Source organism: Salvelinus fontinalis, chromosome 34 (genome assembly GCF_029448725.1).
Source record: "Salvelinus fontinalis isolate EN_2023a chromosome 34, ASM2944872v1, whole genome shotgun sequence".
Taxonomy (NCBI): Eukaryota; Metazoa; Chordata; class Actinopteri; order Salmoniformes; family Salmonidae; genus Salvelinus; species Salvelinus fontinalis.
This window is the reverse complement of record NC_074698.1, coordinates 38,202,293-38,229,638: the sequence shown is the minus strand read 5'-3', so window position 1 is coordinate 38,229,638 and position 27,346 is coordinate 38,202,293. Positions and strand designations below refer to the sequence as shown.

The window sequence follows — 27,346 nt, the reverse complement described above, 5'->3', positions numbered from 1 at the left end:
AATCAAATCCCAAATATGATTAGATTTAACCTCATTCTATCTATGTAACCCTCACCATCCATTTGGTGATGGAATAACGTTTATGTGTTAATCTGGTCTATCAGTCTAATTCCATTTCGCCGGGCCTATACACGCCTTTCGATGTATTACCTTTCTTGGAAAGACCAGGAAACAAATCATATGGAGAGTTTGTCAATGACCTGCAGGTGAGATCATGTGAGTTTCACAATTCTATGATATGTAGACAGACCTGCTGGAGTTGCATTGTTTAGCTCCTCCTCTGAGGTTGTACCCTCCCTCTTCTCATCTTCTCCAATAGGGTGGGGAGGTTATACAAATAGTGTTCCTTGGAGATCTGTTGTCGTGGAAGTTCTCTGAGCACATACACTTGATCCATAATGGAGCATTAGTGTGTTGTATTTTTAGCCCAGTATAAGGTGTATGAGCTCAGTTTGAAGATGTCTCTTATAGAAGGTCTTCTACAGACATCAAGCACGGTGACACTGCTGGCTACTGTGCTGTTTCTGCTGGTCCTCTGCCTCCGCTCCCCTGGTTCCAGCTCTGAGGAACAGGGGAAGGAGCCTCCAGGACCCAGGCCTCTGCCCCTGCTTGGTAACATGCTCCAGCTGGACCTCAAGAAGCCCTACTGCACTCTCTGCGAGGTGAGATGAAGTCATGCGTTGCTCTCAGAACAAAACATGTTGATTTGATTTGATCTGTGAGATTTGATCTGTTTTATCTCACTTATATAGTTTTTTTGCCATTTCACCAGGTTTGAAAAGTTCAGTAAGCAAACTGATGAATGAACTCTGTCACATTGTACATGCTTTTACCTGGTTAATGTTGTTTAATGTTCTATTCTGTAGTGTATTTCAATAGATATGTCCTGTCCAAGTAGCCTGGTCAGGCTATGGGACCAGGCTATGGACAAAATACTTTGTGACAGTGACCAACATGTTGCAAGGAAAGGATGAGGCCACTTTAGAATATTGAAAGTAAAGGGGGATACCTAGTCATTTGTACAACTGAATGCATTCAACTGAAATGTGTCTTCTGCCTTTAACACAACCCTCTGAATCAGAGTGTCACGTTCCTGACCGGTTTTCTGTTATTTTGTATGTGTTTGACGGTCAGGGCGTGAGTTTGGGTGGGTAGTCTATGTTATGTGTTTCTATGTTGGTTATAGGGGGACCTGATATGGCTCTCAATTAGAGGCAGGTGGTTTTCATTTCCTTTGATTGAGAGCCATATTAAGGTAGGTGTTTTCACATTGTTTGTTGTGGGTGGTTGTCTCCTGTGTCTGTGTTTGTCGCACCATACGGGACTGTTTCGGTTTTGTTTGTTTGTTCATTTTATGTAGTCATTTTTCCTGTTCGGGTGTTCTTCGTGTTTCATGTAAGTTCGTCGTCCAGGTCTGTCTACGTCGTTTATTGTTTTGTAATTATTCAAGTGTTCCTCGTGTTTTCTGTTTTGTTTATTAAATATCATGTCTTATCACAACGCTGCGTCTTGGTTCAATCCATGCTCCTCCTCTTCGGATGAAGAGGAAGAGGAAAGCCGTTACACAGAGAGGTGCGGGGGGGCTGCCATAATCGACATCCACGACTTCGGCGCCCGAGATGCACCCCAGGAATATCCCTTCAGGGATCTTGTTAAAACAGACCTGGGTTCAAATACATAGTGTACTTAAGTATTTGACATGTTTGTGTTTGACTATTTTCTAATACACAGCCAAAAACAACTACTTTGAATAGAAAAACAAGTAGTTGTAAATACATGCCAATTGTAACATAGTTGCAGTTAATGCCATGACCAGACCTCTGACATGGAAACATAAACAATACTACTGTCACGCCCTGGCCTTAGTATTCTTTGTTTTCTTAACTATTTTTAGTTAGGTCAGGGTGTGACATGGGGAATGTATGTGTTTTTTGTAGTGTCTAGGGTGGTTAAATGGTAAAGGGGGTGTTGGGTGTAGTGTATGGGTTTGTGTTGAGTGAATGTGTCTAGCTGTGTCTATGGTTGAGTGTAGGTTCTAGGAAAGTCTATGGTTGCCTGAATTGGGTCTCAATTAGAGACAGCTGGTTATTGTTGTCTCTGATTGGGAGCCATATTTAAGGCAACCATAGGCTTTAGCTGTTTGTGGGGAATTGTCTATGTCTAAGTGTTTAGTGTCAGCACTTATGTTTGTATAGCTTCACGTCATCTGTTTTGTTGTTTTGTATAGTGTTCGTTTCGTTTTTCGTCTTCTTCCTTTAAATAAAGAAGATGTACTTTCCACGCGCTGCGCCTTGGTCCTCACTCAGTCCCTTTGACGATCATGACAGAATTCCCCACCAATGCGGGATCAAGCAGCGCGAAAAGCGGCAACAGGAGCAAGGCATCAAGGATTCATGGACATGGGAGGAAATTCTGGACCGCGAAGAACCAGGAGAATATAACCGCCCCAAAGCTGAGCTGGAGGCAGCGAAAGCAGAGAGGCGGCGATATGAGGAGCTAGCTCGGAGGCAGGAAAAGGATCTGGGCTACACTACGTGGGAGGAGATCGACAGGTGGGCGATCAACCCAGGGAGAGTGCTGGAGCCCGCCTGGGATTCTCTGGCGCAGTGCGAGGAGGGATACCGGCGTATGGAGGCAGCACGAGGAAGCGGTAGGAAGCCTGTGAGAAAACCCCAAAAATTTATTGGGGGGGGGGGGGCTTAAAGGGAGAGTGGCGAAGTCAGGTAGGAAACCTGCGCCTACTCCCTGTACTTACCGTGGAGAGCGAGAGTACGGGCAGACACCGTGTTACGCAGTAGAGCGCACGGTGTCTCCTGTACGTGTGCATAGCCCGGTGCGGGTTATTCCACCTCCCCGCACTGGCAGGGCTAGATTGAGTATTGAGCCGGATGTCATGAAGCCGGCCCTACATATCTGGCCACCAGTGCGTCTCCTCGGGCCGGTTTACATGGCACCAGCCTTATGCATGGTGTCCCCGGTTCGCCTACATTGCCCGGTGCGGGTTATTCCACCTCCCCGCACTGGTCGGGCGACGGGGAGCATTCAACCAGGTAAGGTTGGGCAGGCTCAATGCTCAAGGGAGCCAATACGCCTGCACGGTCCAGTATTTCCGGCGCCACCTCCCCGCCCCAGTCCAGTTCCACCAGTGCCTACACCACGCACCAGGCTTCCAGTGTGTCTCCAGAGCCCTGTTCCTCCTCCACGCACTCGTCCTATGGTGCGTGTCTCCAGCCCGGTACCACCAATTCCGGCACCACTCACTAGGCCTAATGTGCGTCCCCAGGGTCCAGTATGCCCTGTTCCTTCTCCCCGCACTAGCCTGAAGGTGCGTGTCCTTAGCCCAGTGCCTCCAGTTCCGGCACCACGCACCAGGCCTACAGTGCACCTATTCCGGCCAGAGCCATCCGTCTCCCCAGCGCCATCTGAGCCATCCGTCTCCCCAGCGCCATCTGAGCCATCCGTCTCCCCAGCGCCATCTGAGCCATCCGTCTCCCCAACGCCATCTGAGCCATCCGTCTGCCCAGTGCCGTCTGAGCCATCCGTCTGTCCCGAGCCATTAGAGCCGCCCGTCTGTCCCGAGCCGTTAGTCAGTCAGGAGCCGCTAGAGCCATTCGTCAGTCAGGATCTGCCAGAGCCGCCAACCAGACAGGATCTGCCAGAGCCGCCAACCAGACAGGATCTGCCAGAGCCGCCAACCAGACAGGATCTGCCAGAGCCGCCAACCAGACAGGATCTGCCAGAGCCGCCAACCAGACAGGATCTGCCAGAGCCGCCAACCAGACAGGATCTGCCAGAGCCGCCAACCAGACAGGATCTGCCAGAGCCGCCAACCAGACAGGATCTGCCAGAGCCGCCAACCAGACAGGATCTGCCAGAGCCGCCAACCAGACAGGATCTGCCAGAGCCGCCAACCAGACAGGATCTGCCAGAATCGCCAACCAGACAGGATCTGCCAGAGCCGCCAACCAGACAGGATCTGCCAGAGCCGCCAACCAGACAGGATCTGCCAGAGCCGCCAACCAGACAGGATCTGCCAGAGCCGCCAACCAGACAGGATCTGCCAGAGCCGCCAGCCAGCCAGGATCTGCCAGAGCCGCCAGCCAGACAGGATCTGCCAGAGCCGCCAGCCAGACAGGATCTGCCAGAGCCGCCAGCCAGACAGGATCTGCCAGAGCCGCCAGCCAGCCATGAGCGTCCAGATCCGTCAGCCAGCCATGAGCAGCCAGATCCGTCAGCCAGCCATGAGCAGCCAGATCAGTCAGCCAGCCATGAGCAGCCAGATCCGTCAGCCAGCCATGAGCAGCCAGATCCGTCAGCCAGCCATGAGCAGCCAGATCCGTCAGCCAGCCATGAGCAGCCAGATCCGTCAGCCAGCCATGAGCCGTCCAGCCAGGAGCCGCCCAGCCAGGATCCGCCAGAGCAGTCATCCAGCCAGGATCCTTCCCTCAGTCCGGAGCTGCCGTCCCTCAGTCCGGAGCTGCCGTCCCTCAGTCCGGAGCTGCCGTCCCTCAGTCCGGAGCTGCCGTCCCTCAGTCCGGAGCTGCCCCTTATCCTGGTGCTGCCCCTTATCCTGGTGCTGCCCCTTAGTCCGGTGCTGCCCCTTAGTCCGGTGCTGCCCCTTAGTCCGGTGCTGCCCCTTAGTCCGGTGCTGCCCCTTAGTCCGGTGGGGTTAATGTGGAGGGTGGCCATTTGGAGGAGGCTACGTAATCGGGTAGTGACTATGGTGGGGTGGGGACCACGACCAGTGCCGGAGCCGCCGCCGTGGACGGACGCCCACCCAGACCCTCCCCTAGACTATGTGCTGGTGCGCCCGGAGTTCGCACCTTAAGGGGGGGGGGGGGGTTATGTCACGCCCTGGCCTTAGTATTCTTTGTTTTCTTAATTATTTTTAGTTAGGTCAGGGTGTGACATGGGGAATGTATGTGTTTTTTGTAGTGTTTAGGGTGGTTATATGGTAAAGGGGGTGTTGGGTGCAGTGTATGGGTTTGTGTTGAGTGAATGTGTCTTGCTGTGTCTATGGTTGAGTGTAGGTTCTAGGAAAGTCTATGGTTGCCTGAATTGGGTCTCAATTAGAGACAGCTGGTTATTGTTGTCTCTGATTGGGAGCCATATTTAAGGCAACCATAGGCTTTAGCTGTTTGTGGGGAATTGTCTATGTCTAAGTGTTTAGTGTCAGCACTTATGTTTGTATAGCTTCACGGTCGTCTGTTTTGTTGTTTTGTATAGTGTTCGTTTCGTTTTTCGTCTTCTTCCTTTAAATAAAGAAGATGTACTTTCCACGCGCTGCGCCTTGGTCCTCACTCAGTCCCTTTGACGATCGTGACAACTACCTGATGACTGATAACAAAAGAGTGCTATATAAAGAGGTAATCAAGGGAGTAATGAAGTCCAGGTGTGACTGATGAGTCGCAGGTGTGCGTAATGATGGTTGCCAGGTGTGCGTAATGATGGTTACCAGGACCAGTGGTTAGTAGACCGGTGACGATGGGAGCGGGAGCTTGACACCAATACTTTCTAAATGTATTTCCAATAAAACACTTTGTCTAAATACTAATTTTGTTAATAATTAAATTACATTGACTGGTATTTGAACCTAGGTCTGACATCAAGTGTAAACCACTGTCTTCACGCTATTTCTTGACTGAAACATATTAAACAAGCTGTATGTGATGTCCAGTTTTGTGCTTAGTCATATATCATTACGAGACATAACTGAGTCTATGGTGTACTTTATCTGTCCAGCTTTCCAAGAAATATGGTTCCATCTTCACGGTTCACTTTGGACCCAAGAAAGTGGTTGTTCTGGCAGGATACAAGACGGTCAAGCAGGCGCTGGTCAACCAGGCAGAGGACTTTGGGGACAGGGACATCACGCCTGTGTTCTATGATTTCAACCAAGGACATGGTAATGATATTTTACTCTTATGCTGGCTATGTCTCATTCTTAAAGGGATAGTTCACCCAAATTACAACATGTCTTATTGTTTTCCTTCATCTGTAAGCAGTCTATGAACAAGCTAAAACAGCAATCCATGCGTTTGTTCTCCAATGTATGTGTTGGCCACAAATATGAGCATAGGATGAGTCAACAACATTGTGGGTATGAGTTAACAAATTAGGAACTTTTAAAAGTGAGATTTTCACCTAACAGTTACTTTATTGAGCTACACAATCAATTTCAGACACTTTGAGATGAGTTGGATATGAAATGCATTACAATCTGTTGAAAGTCTTATTCTAGCCTGGTGGAACAAGTCTGATTGCTGCATTCACCATTCTGTTTTACTGCATGTATCAGCCTGCCCTTTATCCAATAGATTGGCGTTTGGAATAAGCCAGAAAATGTCTGGTCCAATCAGTGCCCTCGCAGAAACAGTGGTTGAGTTTAGGACAACAACCAATGTTGCCAAATACTGTGTTTGAATTAGGCTGTCCTCTGATTGGTTGAAAGTGATCCAATAGCTGACAAGTTCATTTTGAAAAATACCACTCATTTCTGACATTTGAGACTAGAATGGTGAATGCAGAGATCAGGCTAGAATGGTGAATGCAGAGATCAGGCTAGAATGGTGAATGCAGAGATCAGGCTAGAATGGCGAATGCAGAGATCAGGCTAGAATGGCGAATGCAGAGATCAGGCTAGAATGGCGAATGCAGAGATCAGGCTAGAATGGCGAATGCAGAGATCAGGCTAGAATGGCGAATGCAGAGATCAGGCTAGAATGGCGAATGCAGAGATCAGGCTAGAATGGCGAATGCAGAGATCAGGCTAGAATGGCGAATGCAGAGATCAGGCTAGAATGGCGAATGCAGAGATCAGGCTAGAATGGCGAATGCAGAGATCAGGCTAGAATGGCGAATGCAGAGATCAGGCTAGAATGGCGAATGCAGAGATCAGGCTAGAATGGCGAATGCAGAGATCAGACTGTTTCCACAATTCATCAAATGTTCTGACTCTAATCCTCTGCAAATAATATAAATGTCTAAAATAGTTACAGATGATCATGACCAGAAAGGATGCAGAGATAATTTGGCAGATGATATATATATATGTACATGCTCATTATTAAACGGCATATTATAATAAATATAATTTATTTATTAATATTTCACTTTGAATTGTCATGGAAACAAACTACATTCTCTACAGGGATTCTGTTTGCCAATGGAGACTCATGGAAAGAGATGAGGCGCTTTGCCCTGACAAACCTAAGAGACTTTGGGATGGGCAAGAAAGGGAGTGAGGAGAAAATCTTAGAGGAAATTCACTACCTGATTGAAGTATTGGAAAAACATGAGGGTAAGAGAATCAGTATCTCTACGCTAGTAGTAGAAGTAGTATGATGTATTTATAAAGGTTGCCTAGGCTTAATTGCCTGGTTAAAAATAGCTTGATTTGTAACCACATTATTAGTAAATAGCTAAGTGATTGTGTGGGTTCTGGAAAGATTATTTTGTAATTAATTAGATGTTTTGTCTATTACAGGTAAGGCATTTGACACAGCACAGCCTGTGCTTTATGCCGTCTCCAACATAATCTCGGCCATTGTCTATGGCAGCAGGTTTGAATACACTGACCCCCTATTCACAGGCATGGCGGACAGGGCCAAGGAGAGTATACGCCTAACAGGTTCTGCATCAATTCAGGTACAGTCTGCTTATTCAGACCATTTTGTTTTTACTGTATTTTCTAAATAAAAATTGTCTGTCTCAGTGCAATCAATAAAACTAGGAAACAGAACACCTTATGAATTTTTGCAAATTAAAATGTACATACTCAGTTATACTTTACTTGATGTGCAAGTAAACTTATTAAAACCATTATTGTACAGTTTATAACCCATTACTAAGCTGCTTATAAGTCATTATATACAATATTCATGATGTATATGTATAACATATCAAATAAAATCCTCATAGCCCAGTCCAACCTCTTCTCTGTCCTGGCACACTAATGGGGGAACCAGCATCCCCCTGAAACTAGGACAGCAGAGTCCCTGCCCATCTTCTGAAAGCACCTGAAACTCTACCTCCTCAAAAAGTATCTTAAATAACCCCCCCCCCCCCCCCCATCCTTCTAGCTCTGACTTTGCTGATAACTACTTTATTGAGAAAAGTGTACTTACTATGCCTGTGATATGTGGTTGTCCCACCAAGCTATCTTAAGATGAATGCACTAACTGTGAATCGCTCTGGATAAGAGTGTCTGCTAAATGGCTAAAATATTTTGTACAATTAATTATACCATTGTAATTATTATATATAATATGGTTACATAATCACTAGTGATGGGCACCGATTTACAAAATGATATCAATACCAGTACCATTTTTGTGATTCCATATCGTAGCGGTTTGTATAAAATATACTACTGTGTATGTTCACTTTTCTGTTCACTTCCATGGCTCTTTGAAGTTCAGACAACTGTTTGCAGGTTGTCCGTTGGGCCAGGCGTGAATATTCTGGTATTATAATATTGTATTCAAACTGGTTAGTTAGGGAGGCCTATATAATAGGACCATCAACAGGCAATTCATTAAATATGCTAAATTGAGAGCCTGTGAGGTCTGTTTGAGGGTTTTGTGTATGCAGGAAAAGTAATGTGTTATTTTTACAGAATAGTAAAAATAATAAACCGACATTACAATATGCCTCGCTCTTATCGATATCAAATAATATTGAATATCACTGTGTGTGCTCACAACTAATAATTACACATTTATGTAAATGTATATCACATTTGAATTGATGTATTTAATGATCTAATTATAGTTGTGGTGTGTTATGTTATAAATAATATAATAATGTTTTATGCGTATTCTACCTGAATCTCTGTGTAGATGTACAACATGTTTCCCTGGTTGGGTCCGTGGATAAACAACCTGACACGTCTGAAAAATAATACTGCTGATATGAAGATGGAGGTGACAGAGCTGGTGAGGGGCCTGAAGGAGACTCTGAACCCTCAGATGTGTAGAGGCTTTGTGGACTCGTTCCTTGTCCGAAAGCAGACCCTGGAGGTATGAAGACTTCATGCAGAATCTGCATCTCACTCATTCATAACAAAGTGTTGCATTAATATTGCTCAGCATAACTGTACAGAATAGAATAATCAATAAGGTCCGAGGGGGGTGTGGTATATGGTCAATTTACCACAGCTAAGGCACTGCATGACGCGAAGTGCAGTGTCTGTATACAGTCCTTGTATATTGGCCATATTCCACAAAACCCAGAGGTGCCTTGCTGGTGTTATAAACTTGATACCAACATAATTAGAACAGTAAATGAGTAATTTTGCATCACACCTGTGTTATATTGTCGAAGTTTCCAAGACATTCGGACAATCAGTATCAAGGAACCAAACTGCCGGGTTTATAATACTTATTACACCACCTTGTGGTTCACTTTACTGCCGAAGAACACAACTAACTTCAGTTGTCCAACATTAACATCCCACTGGGCACAGACCTCAATTCAACATCTATTCGACGTTGATTCAACATAGTTTAATTAAAATGACGTGGAAAATGTTGATTCAACCAGTTTGACTGAATGCCAGCTGAGGGAGGATCTAACTAGTTCTCTGTATCAGTAGAATCACATGTAAACTCAGACTCAAACACTAAAACAGTTCCTCAAGCTGATTTAAAAGAATGTGTTGATTATCTGTTTGGTTTGATTTGTTGGTTCTTTTCCATATTATGTCTCTAAGCTACACAGGAAATGGATAAAAATAGCCCATATTAATATATGTAGCCTTAGAAGTAAGGTTAATACGATTAATAACTTGCTAACATCAGATATATATTAGCCATTTATGAGACTCACGTAGATAATTCATTTGATACATCATTAGCAATACAATGATATAACATCTACAGAAGACACAGGCATGCCTATGGGGGAGTTGTTGCTGTATGTATTCAGAGACATATCCCTGTAATGCTTAGAGAGGATCTAATGTCAAGTTTTAATGAAGTGTGGTTGCAGGTTCACCTGCCTCCTCTAAAGCCTAGTATAGTGTAACTCCAATAGGCCACCAAGTTCTAACTGTCAGTATCCAGATAATGTGTGTGAAATGGGGGCTCCCATTTCTTGATGGGGGCTCCCGAGTGGCGCAGAGGTCTAAGGCACTGCATCTCAGTGCTAGAGGCGTCACTACAGACCCTGGTTCGATTCCAGGCTGCCTCACAACTGGCCATGATTGGAGTCCTATAGGGCGACGCACAAATGGGCCAGCATTGTTAGGGTTTGGCCGGGGTAGTCATTGTAAATAAGAATTTGTTCTTAACTGACTTGCCTAGTTAAATAAAAAAATTGTGTATGTGATATAAACAGAGAGGTCTACTATCTTGGGGACCTGAATATTGACTGGTTGTCATCAAGCTCTCCCCTGAAGAGGAAGCTTCTCACTGTAACCAGTGACTGTAATCTGGTTCAGGTCATTAATCAACCTACTAGGGTGTTTACAAACAGAACAGGAACGATCATCCACATGCACTGTATTGATTACATTTGTACTAATAGATCTTTGTTCTAAAGCTGTAGTCATTGGATGCAGTGATCACAATATCCAGTGGTTATATCCAGGAAAGCAAAGCTTCTAAAAGATGGGACTAAAATAGTGTATGAGATCATACAATTTCCTTTGATTTGGAAATCTTTTGTATTTGTCACATGCGCCGAATACAACAGTGAGATGCATAGTTACAAGCCCTTAATTAATCAACAATGACGTTTTAAGAAAAATACCTAAAAAAAACATTTTGCTGTGTGGATGACGTTAAAAAATATTTGTTGGTCTGATGTGATTAATAAGGAGCATCCAGACGCTGCACTTGATGCATTTATGAAATGGCTTCTTCTAGTTATTGATAAACATGTACCTTTTAAGACACTGGCTCAATGGATTGATGAGGAATTGAAAAACTGTATGGTTGAAAGAGATGGGGGGGCAAAAGGAGTGGCTAATAAGTCTGGCTTCACATCTGACTTACTGCAAATTGAGAAATAATGTGACTAAACTCAACAAAGAGTAGACACTGTATAATGAAGCCAAGATCAAGGATATAAAGAATCATGGGGAGAGGGGCTTGGAGTGTTTTAAATTGTGGCGGCAGGTAGCCTAGAGGTTAGAGTATTGAGCCAGTAACTGAAAGGTAGCTGGTTTGAATCCCTGAGCTGACCAGGTAAAAATCTGTCGTTCTGCCCCTGAACAAGGCAGTTAACTCGCTGTTCCCCAGTAGGCCGTCATTGTAAATATGAATTTGTTCTTAACTGACTTGCCTAGTTAAACAAAAGGAAATTATAGGCAGAAAGACTAATTCTATTAAAATGGAATCAGATGGTTTATTTATCACAACAATTTGATGTTGCCAATTATTTTAATAACTTCATTGGCATGGTGGCAAACTTAGGCAGGAAATGCCAGCAAAACAGTGAGCCATCATATTCATGCATTAAAAACCCACATAATTCAAACTTACAATGCTTTTCTTTCATTTTGTAAAGTTAGTGTGGGAGAGGTGAAGAAATGATTGTCGATCAATAATGTCAAACCTCCTGGCATTGACAACTGTCATGTCTTTAATCTGAGCCCAGAGAAGTGTTTGTCCTCAGGCCTGTTTCTAACAGCCAACCTATCAGCTTACTGCCAGCTCTTAGCAAACTGTTGGAAAAAATGGTGTTTGACCAAATGCAATGCTATTTCTCTGTAAACAAATGAAGAATTTTGGCATGCTTATAGAGAAGGCCACTGGACATGCACTGGCACAAATGACTGATGATTGGTTTAAAGAAATGTATAATAAGAAGATTTCAGTGCAGCCTTTAATACTAGTGACCATAACATGTTGGAAAATGGTCAATCAACACGTGGTCCCGTGTGGCTCAGTTGATAGAGCATGGCGCTTGCAACGCCAGGGTTGTGGGTTCATCTCCCACGGGGGGACCAGGATGAATATGTATGAACTTTCCAATTTGTAAGTCGCTCTGGATAAGAGCGTCTGCTAAATGACTTAAATGTTAAAATCCTGTGTGTTATGGCTTTTCAACCTCTGCCATATTGTGGATTCAGAGCTATCTATCTAATAGAACCCAAGGGGTTTTCTTTAATGGAAGCTTCTCTAATGTTAAACATGTAAAGTGTGGTGTACTGCATGGCAGCTCTCTTGGCCATCTACTCTTTTCTATTTTTATGACCTGCCACTGGCATTAAAGAAAGCCTGTGTCCATGTATGCTGATGATTCAACCCGTCAGCAATCACAGCTAGTGAAATCACTGCAAAACTAAACAAAGAGCTGCAGTCAGTTTGAGAATGGGTGGCCAGTAATAAACTGGTCCTGAACATCTCCAAAATTAAGCATTGTATTGATACAAATCATTCCATAAGTTCTGGACATCAGCTGAATCTGGTAATCAATGGTGTGGCTGTTACTTGGTGTTATTTAAGATTGTAAACTCTCATGGTCAGAACATATTGATTCAATGATTGTAAAGATGCGGAGAGGACTGTCCGTGATAAATAGATGCTCTGCTTTTTTCAATCAATCAAATGTATTTTTAAAGCCCTTCTTACATCAGCTGATGTCAAAGTGCTGTAAAGAAACCCAGACTAAAACAGCAAGCAATGCAGGTGTAGAAGCACCACCTTCCACAAAGCAAGCTCTAGTTTGATCTTATCTTAATTATTGTCCAGTTTAAAGAAGGGCCAAGTTAAGCTGCCCAGAACAGCGTGACATATGTATCTCTTCACTGTAATCAGAGGGCTAATATCAATACTATGCATGCCAGTTTCTCTTGGCTAAGGTTTGAGGGAATACTGACTGTACATATCTCATGTCATCTGTGGGTTTGGTTCTGTTAGGAATTTGGCAATATGGATTCTTTCTACCATGACGACAACCTGGTATTTAGTGTTGGTAACCTGTTTAGTGCTGGTACTGACACCACCGGGACGACCCTGCGCTGGGGTCTGCTGCTAATGGCCAAGTACCCCCATATACAGGGTAAGGATTGACATACGCACACTCGCTCACACACACACACCATAGGAGGCTGCTGAGGGGAGGACGGCTCATAATAATGGCTGGAATGGAGTGGTATCAAAAATATGGAAACCATGTGTTCGATTCCGTTCCAGCCATTACTATGAGCCTGTCCTCCACAATTAATGTGCCACCTGTGACGCACCGACATGAAACAGTAAAGCACTCATGGTGTTACAAGTTATAAACATTGGCAAAGAGCCAGATTGAAGAATATATTATGAAACTAGATAAGGATGGCTTGGTTAATTAAGGTTAAACATTAAATCAGGTTTATAAAAATGAGTGTACAAAACATTAGGAACATCTTCCACAGAACAGCCTCAATTCGTTGGTGCATGGACTCTAGAAGATCCTCTAGAAAGCATTCCACAGAGATGCTGGTCCATGTTGAATCCAATGCTTTCCACAGTTGTCAAGTTGGCTGGATGTCCTTTGGGTGGTGGACCATTCTTGATACACACGGGAAACTGTTGTGTTCTCTCGTCATGGTGTGTTTATTTTTAATCCCCCGTCCCCGCAGGTGGCCTTTTGGTAGGCCGTCATTGTAAATAAGAATTTGTTCTTAACTGACTTGCCTAGTTATATAAAGTCTCAATTGTCTCAAGGCTTAAAAATCCCTTGTTAACCTGTCTCCTCCCCTTCATTTACACGGATTGAAGTGGATTTAACAAGACATCAATAAGGGATCATAGCTTTCACCTGGATTCACCTGGTCAGTCTGTCAGTGAAAGAGCAGGTGTTTTTAATGTTTGTATACTCAGTGTACATTTCACTGTATTAACTCAACCCTCCCTCATTTCTGTCTCAGACCGGGTCCAGGAGGAGATCAGCAGGGTTATAGGAAGTCGTCAGCCCTTAGTAGAGGACAGGAAGAACCTGCCCTACACTGATGCAGTGATCCATGAGACCCAGAGACTGGCTAACATTGTACCCATGTCCATTCCTCACACCACCAGCCGAGATGTTACCTTCCAGGGATATTTCATCAAAAAGGTCAGATACCTGGATATCCAAATCTCTGTTTATTTTGTGACCAACTTCATATTGTCTTCTTTTTTTCTGAAGGGAGGTTACAGGTTCAAAAAACAATAAAAGAAATGCATACAAAGAGAAGCCCAATCCATTCCCCCCTTCAGTCCCTATCCACCCACCCGCATCCTCCTTCCCCACCTGGAAACCATGCCTCCCACCCCGCCTGTATACATTGATGGTTGGGAGTACAGGATGCCAAGGTCATATTTTTATATTGTAACAAGTGCGCTGGGAGTCGGGGAGCAAGATCAGGGAGTGAATCATTTAATCAATAAACGAAACATAATACAAAACAAGAACTAACAACGCACAGACATGAAACTGAAACAGAAACAATAACACCTGGGAAGGAACCAAAGGGAGTGATATATGGAAGGTAATCAGGCAGGTGATGACGTCCAGGTGAGTCTGAGGTGCTGGTGCACGTAATGATGGTGACAGGTGTGTGTGTGTGTAATAATGAGCAGCCTGATGACCTAGAGCGCCGGAGAGGAAGTATATAAATCCATCACTTGGTGGTTTGGTAGTTGGGTTTCCCAAGGGACCCTGTAGACCAGCATAGCTGACTTCAGTTGTAAATATGGAAAAAAGGAGTTGCCTGGTAATGTATCTTTCAAATCTTGGAATGTTCTCAAACCACCATCCATGATATCGGTAAGGGTTCCACATTTGGTGGATGCAAAAAGACGGCATCCAGATCACAACACATTATTGTGAAATATTGGAGTGTGGGCATGCTGTAAGTATATATTTCTGCCTGCAGTTGCAATCCACTCCTTTTGAGTGTGCACATTTATTAAACCAAGTTCCATCCCTTTTACTCTGAAAATAAGGGGTCCTATGCTTCACCATTACTGCAGGGGACGTCTGTGATTCCTCTACTGACGTCGGTCCTACAGGACGATAGCGAATGGGAGAGCCCCCACACCTTTACCCCCTCCCACTTTCTGGATGAGCACGGAACATTTGTCAAGAGGGGCGCCTTCATGGCCTTCTCTGCAGGTATATTAACTTCATTATATAACACATAATTTCATTGCAAGAAGTAGATCAATTCTGATAGCCTTTTGGACAGACTTCATGCTATTTTCTGTATCTTTGGTCTGTCGCAGGTCGTAGGGTGTGTCTGGGGGAGGGTCTGGCCAGGATGGAGCTCTTCCTCTTCTTCACCTCCCTCCTGCAGCGCTTTCGTTTCTCTCCTCCTCCTGGAGTAACAGAGGATGATCTGGACCTCACACCATCCGTGGGGTTCACCCTCAACCCTTCACCTCACCAGCTCTGTGCTGTGAGCCGGGTCTGAGATTTGAACATGAAAATATTGGTGGGGCAAACTCAATCAAAAAAGCTAATATGCATCGAAACCCATTAAATCCACCATTATAAGAACCAATCCCAGAAATGAGTTTGTGCGACACACACAAACATTATTATATTTTGCTTGATCGGTGCGTGGGCTAATTCCAATATCCTTTTAGATTTAGTTGCACGGAAGACCACAGTAGTCGAACATACTTTATAGAGTAAAGTTAATTTTAATTCAAAAAATGTCATGTTCCAGTTAAGAATAAAGTTTATAAACCTTCTGCATTGCTTCAACCATTGCATTGTTTAAAGTGCCATGGGAAATTAAAACAGTCTATCAGGGTAAATCCATTTCAATTCCATCACTTTTTGACAGCACCCCATTTGATTTGAATGAAACCTTCCATACATATACTCACCAGCCAGTTTATTAGGTACACTCTGTTCATGAAAATGGATCGCACTTATACAGTGAGTCACGTCAATTGCTATATAAAGCTGGCAGACAGGCATTGAGACATTAATTTACTGTTCGAACATTAGAATGGGCAAAGCGTGTGACCTAAGTGACTTTGAAGGTGGTCTGATCGTCGGGGCAAGGCACGCCGGATCCAGTATCTCCTTTCAGCACGACAGTGTCTAGGTTTTACAGGCTGGTGTCAACGGTACAGGCTGGTGGCGGGGGTGTAATGGTGTGGGTAATGTTTTCCTGGCACATGTTAGGTCCCTTGATACGAATTGAGCAATGATTGAGCACCACAGACTATCTGAACATTGTTGCTGACCAAACCCAATAGAGCATCTTTGTGAAGAGATGGAGTTTGGGGACAGGGGAATGCCTCCTGTGTTCTAAGATTTCACCAGTGAACATGGTAATGTTGGATAAGTCAAACTTGTAATCCGGTTAACTGTTGCATTCTAGACAATGGTCTGTCTTCAGGCGTATTTAGTGCTGTAACTCCAGCCCCAAATATTTGACAAAGATATTATTCTCTCATAACATGATTAATTCCTGACACCTGCACAATGCCACTTTTCTACAGGTATTCTGTTTGCCAATAGAGACTCATGGAAAGAGATAAGACACTTTGCCGTGGCGAACCTTAGACTTTGGCATGAGCAAGAAATGAAGTGAAGAGGAAATTCGCTACCTAATTCAATTGTTTGAAAAAACATGAGGGTAAAAATGTTAAGTTCCGGTTTGTGAAAACCCCAAATAAGATTATAAATATATACATTTTCTTAGTTCTGCTAATTCTCTTTCTGTTGTGCTTTGTGACAGTTAAGCATTTGACACAACCCAGCCAATGAATTATGTTGTCTCCAACAATCTCCAACATTGTGTATGGCAGCAGGTTTGAATACTCTGACCCCAAGATCCAAGCCACTGTTAATAAAGCCAATGAGAACCTCAGAATTAGTGGCTCTGTTTCAATGCAGGTACATGATGCTTACTTTGTTTCTCACTCTTAGCAAAAAATGACAAACTGGTCACACTTGACTAAACCAGGAAAATGAAATAAATATTCCATTTGTAGCAGGCTACATTTATGCTTTACTTTTTGTTTATGGGAAGATAGTTGTAAAACATGTTCCCATGTCTGGGCCCTTGGTTGAAAACCAAGTAGCTTTTGTTAAAGAAAACTGACAACAACAAGAAGGAGATGAGGGAGGTCTCCAGGAACAGGGTTAGAGTTAACCTACAGGAGAGTAGCTTTTCAGGAACAGGGTTGGAGTTAAAAACTACAGGAAAATAGCTCTCCAGGAACAGGTTTGGAGAGCCCTGTGATAGAAGACAGCGTAAAGATGAAGATAGCTGAAATAGCAGTGGGCTTCGTTCAAACCCAGTGGCATCTGTTCTGGAGGCTAGACCATCCTACGCCACGCCCCTTTTGACAAATATATCCTACCCTTTAAAATGCATTGTGATTTTATGTATGTTTAAGGAATCAGGCAACAAACTCTCATTAACATGGCAGCCCGATTCTGATATTTTTCCACTAATTGGTATTTTGACCAATCATATCAGCTCTTTGGGCAAAATACCAGAATTGGGATGCCTGTGTAAACGCAGCCAAAAAGTCTTACTTAAACATTTTTACATTTTAGTCATTTAGCAGACGCTCTTATCCAGAGCGACTTACAGTAGAGTGCATACATTTTATTACATTTTTTACATACTGAGACAAGGATATCCCTACCGGCCAATCCCTCCCTAACCCCTAACCCGGACGACGCTATGCCAATTGTGCGTCGCCCCACGGACCCAATTGTGCATCGCCCCACGGACCTTAAAGTAAAGTTCTTACAAACTGTTCGCTACCTAGCTGGTGGCTAGTTTAACCTACTCCTTGTCCAAAGACGTTAGCTAGTGGTTAGCATTAGCCACATTAGCTACTAATTACCTTTTACATATAAAACATTTGGGTAAATTTGGGCAAGAAAATCCAACTTGTTGCACCTTTAAGCTTTCTTGTCCTATTCAAACAGGCCAACCAAAGGTACATAACACTTACAGTATGTTATTTACAACAGTTAGATGACTGACTTTTCTAAGCTTGGATACACCCCAAAGATAAATAAGACAAGACATAGACTTCTGATTAGCAGTGTGTCAAACTGCTCCATATAAATTGCTAATCAATCAGTATACTTGACATCGGCAGCTTTTTTTCCGTCAAATTGGAGTTGGAGTCTGGATATTCAATTCCAACGAGTCGGAATTGGAGTCGACTCCAAAAATCCTGGAGTCGTTCACCAAAAAAAACACTCAGAATGTTTGTATAGAATATACCTCGGCACAGCACTGTGATCTATCAATCCACTGGACACACACACTGGTTGAATCAACGTTGTTTCCACGTCATTTATATTTATACACCCCACTAAAGTGTCAAATGTGAAAGTCCCCAAAATGTGTGCATTTGAGAAAAAAGATTGGAAATATGTATGTAATAGTTGCTAAATGACATTCAAAAGATAGTCTTTAACACAGTCAAACCTCAACGGTCTGTAAATGTTTCTTTTCACACTTGCCTTCAATTGTATCTAGTGTTTATCAAGATCTAATAAACTATGGGAAATCCTCATAGGACGAGTAACCTTCGCATAGATAAGAGCACATTTTTCCCCAGAATGTTTAGCCCCTCCCTGAGGCTGTTCCATGCTCTATAAAAGGTGAGCCTCCATTGTCAGGCAGATCAATGAGCAGGAAGTAGTCACTATTTTTAACCCTGTGTAGGTATAAGAGCTGTTTGAAGATGTCTCTTATAGAAGGTCTTCTCCAGACATCGAGCACAGTGACACTGCTGGGGGCTCTGCTGTTTCTGCTGGCTCTTTACCGCCTCTCCTCTGGTTCCAACTCTGAGGAACAGGGGAAGGCGCCTCCAGGACCCAGGCCTCTGCCCCTGCTTGGTAACATGCTCCAACTGGATCTCAAGAGGCCCTACCGCACCCTCTGTAAGGTGAGAGCAAGTCCTGAGATTAAACTATGTTATGGTTGTTGATATGATCTGTGACATTGTTTTACCTGCTTAAATATTTTCTAAATGTTTATTTTAGCAGGTTTAAAACTTCCAGTTAGTTTCAATAGGCATGTATTGTCAAAGAAACATATTAACATATGTTGAATACATAGTGTTTCAACCAGTTAGCAATAGTTTGTCAACACAGGAGCCCTCTAAAAGGTTTTTATTTTGATGTGGCCCTACTTACCACACTCGATCTGGTTTTATGAATGTTTTCAGAGAATGTTCCTCCGTTAATGTTCCATTTCAGTTTTTTTAATTGCAGAATGTTATTAAATAATACAGGTGAAATGACCAATGTGCATTCACTCACATAATAGAGGCATTTGGCTTGAAAATCGTATTGGTCATAAATGCTTAAAGGGATAGTTTTTGTGAGGGGTAAAAACACAATCTTAATAGTTTTCTTGTCACAGACCAAACAACTCACCAAAATAGCTCACACATACTTCAATCCAACTTATATTGCAATGATATCACTCCAGAAGATGTGTCAACATAGAATTATACTTTATTTGTTACAGAACTGCTTCCAACAACCTTTAGTTCAAGTTTTTATATTTACATTTCATGCATTGTTTACTTCACAGGACTTTTCATAACACCTGCATTTTAAGTCACACACTGATCTCCACAGTCTGTGTTTGGTTAATTTATTTTGAATAGCTAAGCTCTCAAAGCATCTTGAAGTTAAAGGTACAATCTGCAGTTCAAACAATAAAGCTTACACCCCACCACTGTTTTAGGTTAATAGCTGAGGAATGGGTCTGGAGAAATATAACCCCTCTGAAATTAGACAAACCTATGGATGCAATGACTGACCATCCATATGAATACAAATATAGTTTTAAATCATGTTTAGAGGCTACATGTATTTATTTTTATGTTTAACAATCTCATACTTTGGGTTCTGATGGGGTAAGCTCATAAGGTATTTCTAGTTATATTCTTCAAGAATCAATAGCTATAATTAGTAATTTAAAAGTAAAAAAATGGATGTACCAATGGCAGATTGACCCTTTTTAAACTGGTTCTCTTTAGAACTCAGTGTTTGTTTGTAAAAAATGTGATTCTAAAACAACACTGTATAGCTTCACAACATTGTTAAGGGCTAGATTGAATCCGATCGCATTTGTCCACTATGCACTTTTTTAAAGGCAATGTTCCCGCATTCTCGGAGATCACGTTCACGGTAAAAGCTGCATGTCGGCTCAATTGGAAAATACCTTTACATTCTGCATTGTCCAAATCAGCAATCGGATTGAATCCTGGCCTAAAAAGATAATTTCACGGATGGCCAGTCCTTGCATCCATAGTGCCATCTGTGAATTTGAGTGGTTGCATTTCTCCAGCCCCATTCCTCAGCTGTTTACCAAAATAAGTGATGGGACGGATGTTTTGATGTTAGTTATGGACTGCAGCTTTAAGATTGGTGTAAAACTCAGGAAAACATTGACAGACAGCTCTTTGAAACAACCTTGTGGTCATTGCCTGGTAAGGTAAACAATGGGCCACATGTCATTATGAGCCTAAATAGTATACTCCCAGTGTGCTACACGGAACCCAAACCGGCCATCGTGCAAACATTTATTTTGTCCCCCCACAACAAACGCGATCACGACACGCAGGTTAAAATATCAAAACAAACTCTGAACCAATTATATTAATTTGGGGACAGGTCGAAAATCATGAAACATTTAAGGCAATTTAGCTAGTTAGCTTGCACTTGCTAGCTAATTTGTCCTATTTAGCTAGCTTGCTGTTGCTAGCTAATTTGTCCTGGGATATAAACATTGAGTTGTTATTTTACCTGAAATGCACAAGGTCCTCTACTCCGACAATTAATCCACACATAAAACGGTCAACCAAATCATTTCTAGCCATCTCTCTTCCTTCCAGGCTTTTTCTTCTCTTGACTTTATATTGCGATTGGCAACTTTCATAAATTAGGTGCATTACCGCCACTGACCTCGTTCGTCTTTCAGTCACCCACGTGGGTATAACCAATGAGGAGATGGCACGTGGGTACCTGCTTCTATAAACCAATGAGGAGATGGGAGAGGCAGGACTTGCAGCGCGATCTGCGTCAGAAATATAACTCATTTCTATTTTAGCCCTTGGCAACGCAGGCACTCGTTGGCGCAATAATTGAATAACATAGATTTCGACATTTATTTTGCAATGCTCGGGCACGCGACGCGATCGGTGTGGTCAGCCTGTTAGATAGACCGTCGAGGCTCCGCCCGCCTGTGGGAACACAACCTGTTACATAGGTTACCCCATTGGCTCACCGCAAACAATTGTCTGCTTGTTTTAGTCAATTACAAAACTACATTTAAGAAAAGTACAACATGTCTAAAGATTACTTTTCAACATTGCCTCTCCCTAGCGTTCTCACTACTTAGAAAAATGTAATACTGTAGTGTCCTGAATGCCACTATTCATGATGGTGCTAGCAGCCACGTAAGTGAGTGCTAACTAGCTACCGACCAGAATGTTAAGCTAGCCAAGACCAACAACGCAAACAAACTATACAGCTACAAGTAGTGAATGGAGTTTCAAATGGACTGTACTTGCTAAACAATTTAAATGTCTTACCTGTGATTACATTGTTTCCACATTTATAGAGCTCTAGCTATGTGTAGCCTACTTGGACACCGGCTCCCCACAATTTCCCACACTCCCATACCGAATAGCCTGAAGCCACCGGGCTCTATTTCCCTACGTGGGAGCATTGCGAACCGTAGGTCGTGATTTTTGACCTTGTTACATGTACATTGAACACACATTAGCTTTTCATCATGGTTTGTTGTTTCTGTATAACAAAAAAATCATACGACCAAGTTGTCTCTTACACTGGGGGTCAATGGGAAAGAATGTTTGATATCCCCCAATTTGTGGTCGAGGGGAATTCCATCTTATTACGTGAATATCGACTCGAAGAATGCCTCAACCCATTTTCTCTTCAAAATACTCATGGTCAATAGAGCTGATCATGGACTGTTGGATATCAGACAAACAGCAGCTTTACGCATTTGCATTTCTATTGTTTTGTGACTAATTACAGAATACAGTTCACTGATACACCTCTTCAGCAGAATTAGTAAAGCCCAAGTCCCCTTAGAAGCTTAGACATAAGGGAATGTACATGAAAACAGCATACAATAAGTGTACTGAACGATTTATTGGTGCCTCTATATTAACATTATAAATGATATGTTCAGAATTGTATTAATTGATCAGACATTCATTTGATAACTTACAATAGGCCAGCATAGCTGTAATATTGATCAACATGAACAATCATGATAAATAATGGTGACATTTGACATAAATACATTCTTAGAGCCATATCCTAATATACTGTAGGCATCCGGCCTCACTAATGTGCAGGACCACACTGATTCGTACAATTTGTAACACTCATCTTCCATCCGAATGCTTAAAATAAAACTATACAAAGTAACAATGTGATATCATATCACATAAAAGGGAATTACTTAGGCTTAGGGAATGCCACCAACTACAGAGCTTGATGGTGAGGGAGGCGGGAGAGGAGGGGGACCCATGTACCCCGCTTCAGTCACCCACTTGGCCACAGTCACCCCCAAGATTGAAGCGGGAGACAAATCCAGCTTTGGCCTCCTACTTGTCAGGCCTCTCATACTGGGCAGATAGGGGTCCTGGGATGGACAGCTCGCACAACTTCCCCACATACAGCGCTGGATCAAGTGTGACCTCGTTGAGGAGATCCAGGAGCCAATCTATGTAGCCTGAAATGTTTATTTTTTTGTGACCAACTTGTTAAAAAAAAAATATTCAGAGGGTTACAGGTACAAAACTAAAATGAATGCATATAAAGATAACTACGACCCATTTCCCCCTTAGTCTATGCAATTGTGTGAGAAAACAGAGTGATGGCCTCTATTAAAAAGAGGAGGATCCCATCAGCTTTCTATAGGCTAGGCCTACTATATTTATTGCTCAGCTTTCCTAATATTAAGCACATTGCTTCTCTTTACAACAGGAGTATAGCCTACCCGGCTTGTATGAAAATGAACCGTGGGAAAGGCATCCTCCATTTGCTATTTAAGTGCATAGATTACATAAATGTTTTACCCCTGCCCCGTTTGAGACAAATGCATAATAATGGCCCATTCTAAATCAAAACAAATTGTACACATTATTTATTATATGTAAAGACAAGAATAAATTAAGAATAGTCTGATTGGTGACTATTAGCCTATTACTTATGAATGACATATCACTTGTGAACGACGCCCAGCTTAAGGCAAGAAGCAGCCATGCCTGTTTTTAGTGACTGTTTATAATCATAAATGGCACACCTCATGTAACCTAGCCCATAGGTTTGTAACAACTAACATGGTCAAATAACTTCTTAAAATGAAGCACATTAATCCGCGTTACAACGGATGTAGAGCCTAACTGGCATACATATGAAGTGCGGGAGTTTCAATTTTGGGAGAAAGCATATTTTACCATAAATGCACCTATATAATAAAATGCATGCAGAATCGCATTTGCCGTCACTTGAGAATGTTTTCCTGCTAATGGAACATTCAAGCGTGTAGCCTACTGCCATGTGCACATTGCTGCGCTTATGTGAAGAAATAGCATAATCGTTTACAATTTAAGCAAAATGTTCTGATCTGTTGTCAAGCTCATTGCTTAAAACAGTTTTTTTATGCTATTGGTTGTATTCGTGTGGGATGCGATAGATCCCAAAACTGTCCCAGACTGTTTGGAATATTTATTTCTAGTACAGAATAAGTACATTTTTGTACTATGGTGATAGCAGATTGACATGGGGTAGTGCTTTTGCTGTTTGTTAGTCCCCCTAATCTTGTTGACTGACAAAGTAAATTACAGTTCTTCCAATATGTGCCTCAAATTTGGACCTCTTCACTTGTAGCCTGTGAGAAAGACCCAATCACTGACAGAGCCATGGTGAATTACCGTGAGACCGGCAGTTATTTGCTTGACAATCACCGGCTCTTTCATGACCGCCATGAACGCTATGACTTACAGTATGTTGGGTCTGACACGACGCTTCGTGTGTGTCAGTTGTTGATGTGTGCAGAGGGTCCCTGGTCCGTCCCCTCGCCCCGACCCGGGCGCGAACCAGGGACCCTCTGCACACAACAACTGACACCCACGAAGCGTCGTTACCCATCGCTCCACAAAAGCTGCGGCCCTTGCAGAGCAATTGACGTCACCGACTGAAAGGCTGCTAGCGCGCACCACCGCTACCTAGCTAGCCATTTCACATCGGTTACATATACACAGGCACAACGTTCACTGGGGATGGGGGGGGGGGGACTTTTCCTTCACACAGCCTGTCAGCAGCTCTGTTGTGTTTGTGCAGTCCTAAATCCAGTGAGATACACTCCAAACAGCCTACCCGACAACTCGGAGGCATCCGCATAGTCCTAAAGCACATTGTTGTCACGTTTTTTTATTCACATTTCAATGGAAAAACTGGGGGGGACAAAAATGGAATTTCATAATGTGGGGGGACATATCTGGAATTGCATTTTTGTCCCCCCCCCAGTTTTATCATTGGAATGTGATCCAATTGTGGCAACTGTGTGCTTTAGGGCCATGCGGACGCCTCATAGTTGTCGGGTAGGCTGTTTGGAGTGTTCATCGGACGGGATTTAGGACCGTGCGGATACCACAGTGGGTTGACAGGCTGTGTGAAGGCACAACTTCTGGAAGGCTGGCTGGACCAACACTGGAGAGGTGAGCATAATTCAGTCAGTGTGTATGTGTTCTGCTCTTTCATCGAGTTGTAAAAGGAAGCAGACCAGCAAATGGCTACTTTAGTTGACTGATATTTGGCAAGGTAACTGCTGTTTAACTTAACAGAAAAAAATGAACTAATGTTAATTCGCAGTGCAGGGCTAGTATTGTAACTGACATGTAACGTTATCTAATGTTTCATACCCTCTCGATTGAGGTGAATGAATAAGCTACGCTAGTGAGTAGATAGCGAGATGAGGTGGCTATTATTACTATCTAACCGCAGTTGTTTGTATGGAAATGTTTGTTGCCTTTGTTGTCCCGTTTCAGAAGTAAATTAACTTGGCAAGTGAGAGCTGGCAAAAAGTTGGCTTACATTAGCTATTATTTTTTTGGCCTCAAACTAGACCTGAATCAAATAATGAAACACTTGGCCATAAAATTGAAGATTGCACTGAAAACATGTCAGAATATCAATGTGAGTTGTATTAGTCAGTATGGCAATGTAACTTAGTTGATCGGTCAGGTTCCCTACTTTTCACATTGACAGTCATAAATAGCTCTAACGTTACATGCTCCACTGTCATGGTGCACAGTAGAGGTCTTTACGCAGGACCGATTTCTTCATCCCGCTCCTCCACCCGCTACCGCAAGAACTGGTCCCAAACCTAACCGAAGTCCCGCAATGTTATTTTAGGCGTATGTGAAGTAGCTCACTAGCCAGCCAAGCAATTTTGCGCCCTATAGGCAATATCAAATGCTAAAAAATAACTTAAGAAATGGGTTAATTAGCCGAGATTCTCACATGGCCCTTTGTATTACTGGGCTATATCAGCCAATATGCTAGTAGATGTAGTTTAAAGAGAGCAGAGTTGGAGAAACTTGCCCTTTCTCTTGAGCTATTTTTATAGCCTACCTTTTAGGAGTGGGACGATTTTCATTTCATTTCTATTCAATACTGAAGACCCATTGAATGTTTTCCCCAATTGATAAATTGATAAATCAACTTCGCTCGAATGTGCACTGCACACTCGATCGTATTGTCTTCATTATTTGATAAACAACGTTAACACTGACATCCGGCATGCTAGTAAGTAGCTTGCTAGCTAAAAGCCACAACACATGAAAAGGGGTTAGTTACCAGTATCGTTCTGCTTGAGCTATCTTACGGTTTGTAAACAAAGATGTATGATGGCAGTTTTAAAGTGTAACATATTTTAACTGGTTAAGATTATAAGAGCTACCATTGGTGTTTTAAAATAGTCGGTTTTACCGGAAATGTAATGCCTGCCTCATGAATCCAAGCGTTTGACATGGGGGGGACCAGTAACTTTTTCAGCTTTGCCAATCTACCAGCTACAGTACTTTTTCATACTTGGGTCAACCTGCTATGAACTGGTTACATACAAATATCATCTAATTTGATAAAAAACATGATTTTCACTGTCCGGGACCTTTAATAAACCATGCATTTAGTCTTATTTTATGTTCTACAGCTGTCCAAGAAATATGGGTCTGTTTTCACGGTTTACTTTGGACCCACAAAAGTGGTCATCCTGGCAGGATACAAGACGGTCAAGCAGGCGCTGGTCAACCATGCAGAGGAGTTTGGGGACAGGGGCATGCTTCCTGTGTTGTATGACTTCACCAATGGACATGGTAATGTGGGATATGTGAAACTTGTACGGTAATCCGATTAACTGTTGCATCCTAGACAATATTCTGCCAAGCAAGCATATTTGGGTCTGTAACAGCCCCAATTATGTGACAAATAAATGATTCTCTCCTGACACATGCACAATATTACTTTTCAATAGGTATTCTGTTTGGCAATGGCGACTCATGGAAAGAGATGAGGCGCTTTGCCCTGGCGAACCTTAGAGACTTTGGGATGGGCAAGAAAAGGAGTGAGGAGAAAATCTCAGAGGAAATTCACTACCTGATCGAAGTGTTGGAAAAACATGAGGGTAAGAATTCGTAGTTCTGATTTTGAAAACCAAAAAAAGGGTTACATAAAAAAAATCCTTAGGCTTTCTAATTGAATTTCTGATCTGGTTCTTTTTAATAGGTAAAGCATTTGACACAACCCAGCCATTGAGTTATGCTATCGCCAACGTAATCTCCAACATTGTGTACGGCAGCAGGTTTGAATACTCTGACTTCAAGTTCCGAGCCACAGTGGATCGAGCCAATGAGAACCTACGAATTGCAGGCTCTGTTTCAGTTCAGGTACTGTACTATGTGCTCATGATGTTTACTTTACCATTATTCTCAGAGTGAAAAACAAACTTGTCACACTTGACTAAACCAGGAAAATGTAATAGTTATTCAAATTTGTTCTATGCTACTGGAAAAAGAGGGTAATTCATGCTTTACTTTTTTTATTGGGAGATAGTTGTACAACATGTTCCCCTGGCTGGGCCCTTGGCTGAAAAGCAGGAAGCTGTTGTTGAAGAATATTGAGAACAACAAGAAGGAGATGGAGGAGCTGGTCCGGGGGCTGAAGGAAACTCTCAACCCTCAAATGTGTAGAGGCTTTGTGGACTCGTTCCTCGTCCGAAAGCAGACCCTGGAGGTATGAAATCTCACTACAGTTAAAAATCATCTCAATTAAAACAAGATGACAAATGTAAAAAATTACGGTGTCCGTAAAATGTATATAGGCTCAGAAC

The 27,346-nt window shown here is 42.8% G+C and overlaps 1 protein-coding gene across 2 annotated transcripts in view; it reads left to right on the top strand.

Annotated features, from left to right (window-relative positions):
* Window positions 1-385: 385 nt before the first annotated feature.
* LOC129833847 (cytochrome P450 2K1-like) overlaps window positions 386-27,346 on the top strand; it is a 39,126-nt gene continuing 12,165 nt past the window's right edge. Inside the window, exons 1-10 of one of the 2 annotated variants that reach the window (XM_055898680.1) lie at window positions 386-662; window positions 5,743-5,905; window positions 7,151-7,300; window positions 7,487-7,647; window positions 8,841-9,020; window positions 18,672-18,848; window positions 26,171-26,333; window positions 26,492-26,641; window positions 26,743-26,903; window positions 27,070-27,249. In XM_055898680.1, coding sequence (XP_055754655.1) covers window positions 459-662; window positions 5,743-5,905; window positions 7,151-7,300; window positions 7,487-7,647; window positions 8,841-9,020; window positions 18,672-18,848; window positions 26,171-26,333; window positions 26,492-26,641; window positions 26,743-26,903; window positions 27,070-27,249 — 1,689 coding nt within the window. In that variant the 5' untranslated portion in view covers window positions 386-458. Of the gene's footprint in view, window positions 663-5,742; window positions 5,906-7,150; window positions 7,301-7,486; window positions 7,648-8,840; window positions 9,021-18,671; window positions 18,849-25,654; window positions 25,765-26,170; window positions 26,334-26,491; window positions 26,642-26,742; window positions 26,904-27,069; window positions 27,250-27,346 lie in introns of those variants that run through there. The other variant, XM_055898679.1, reaches the window with a different exon arrangement.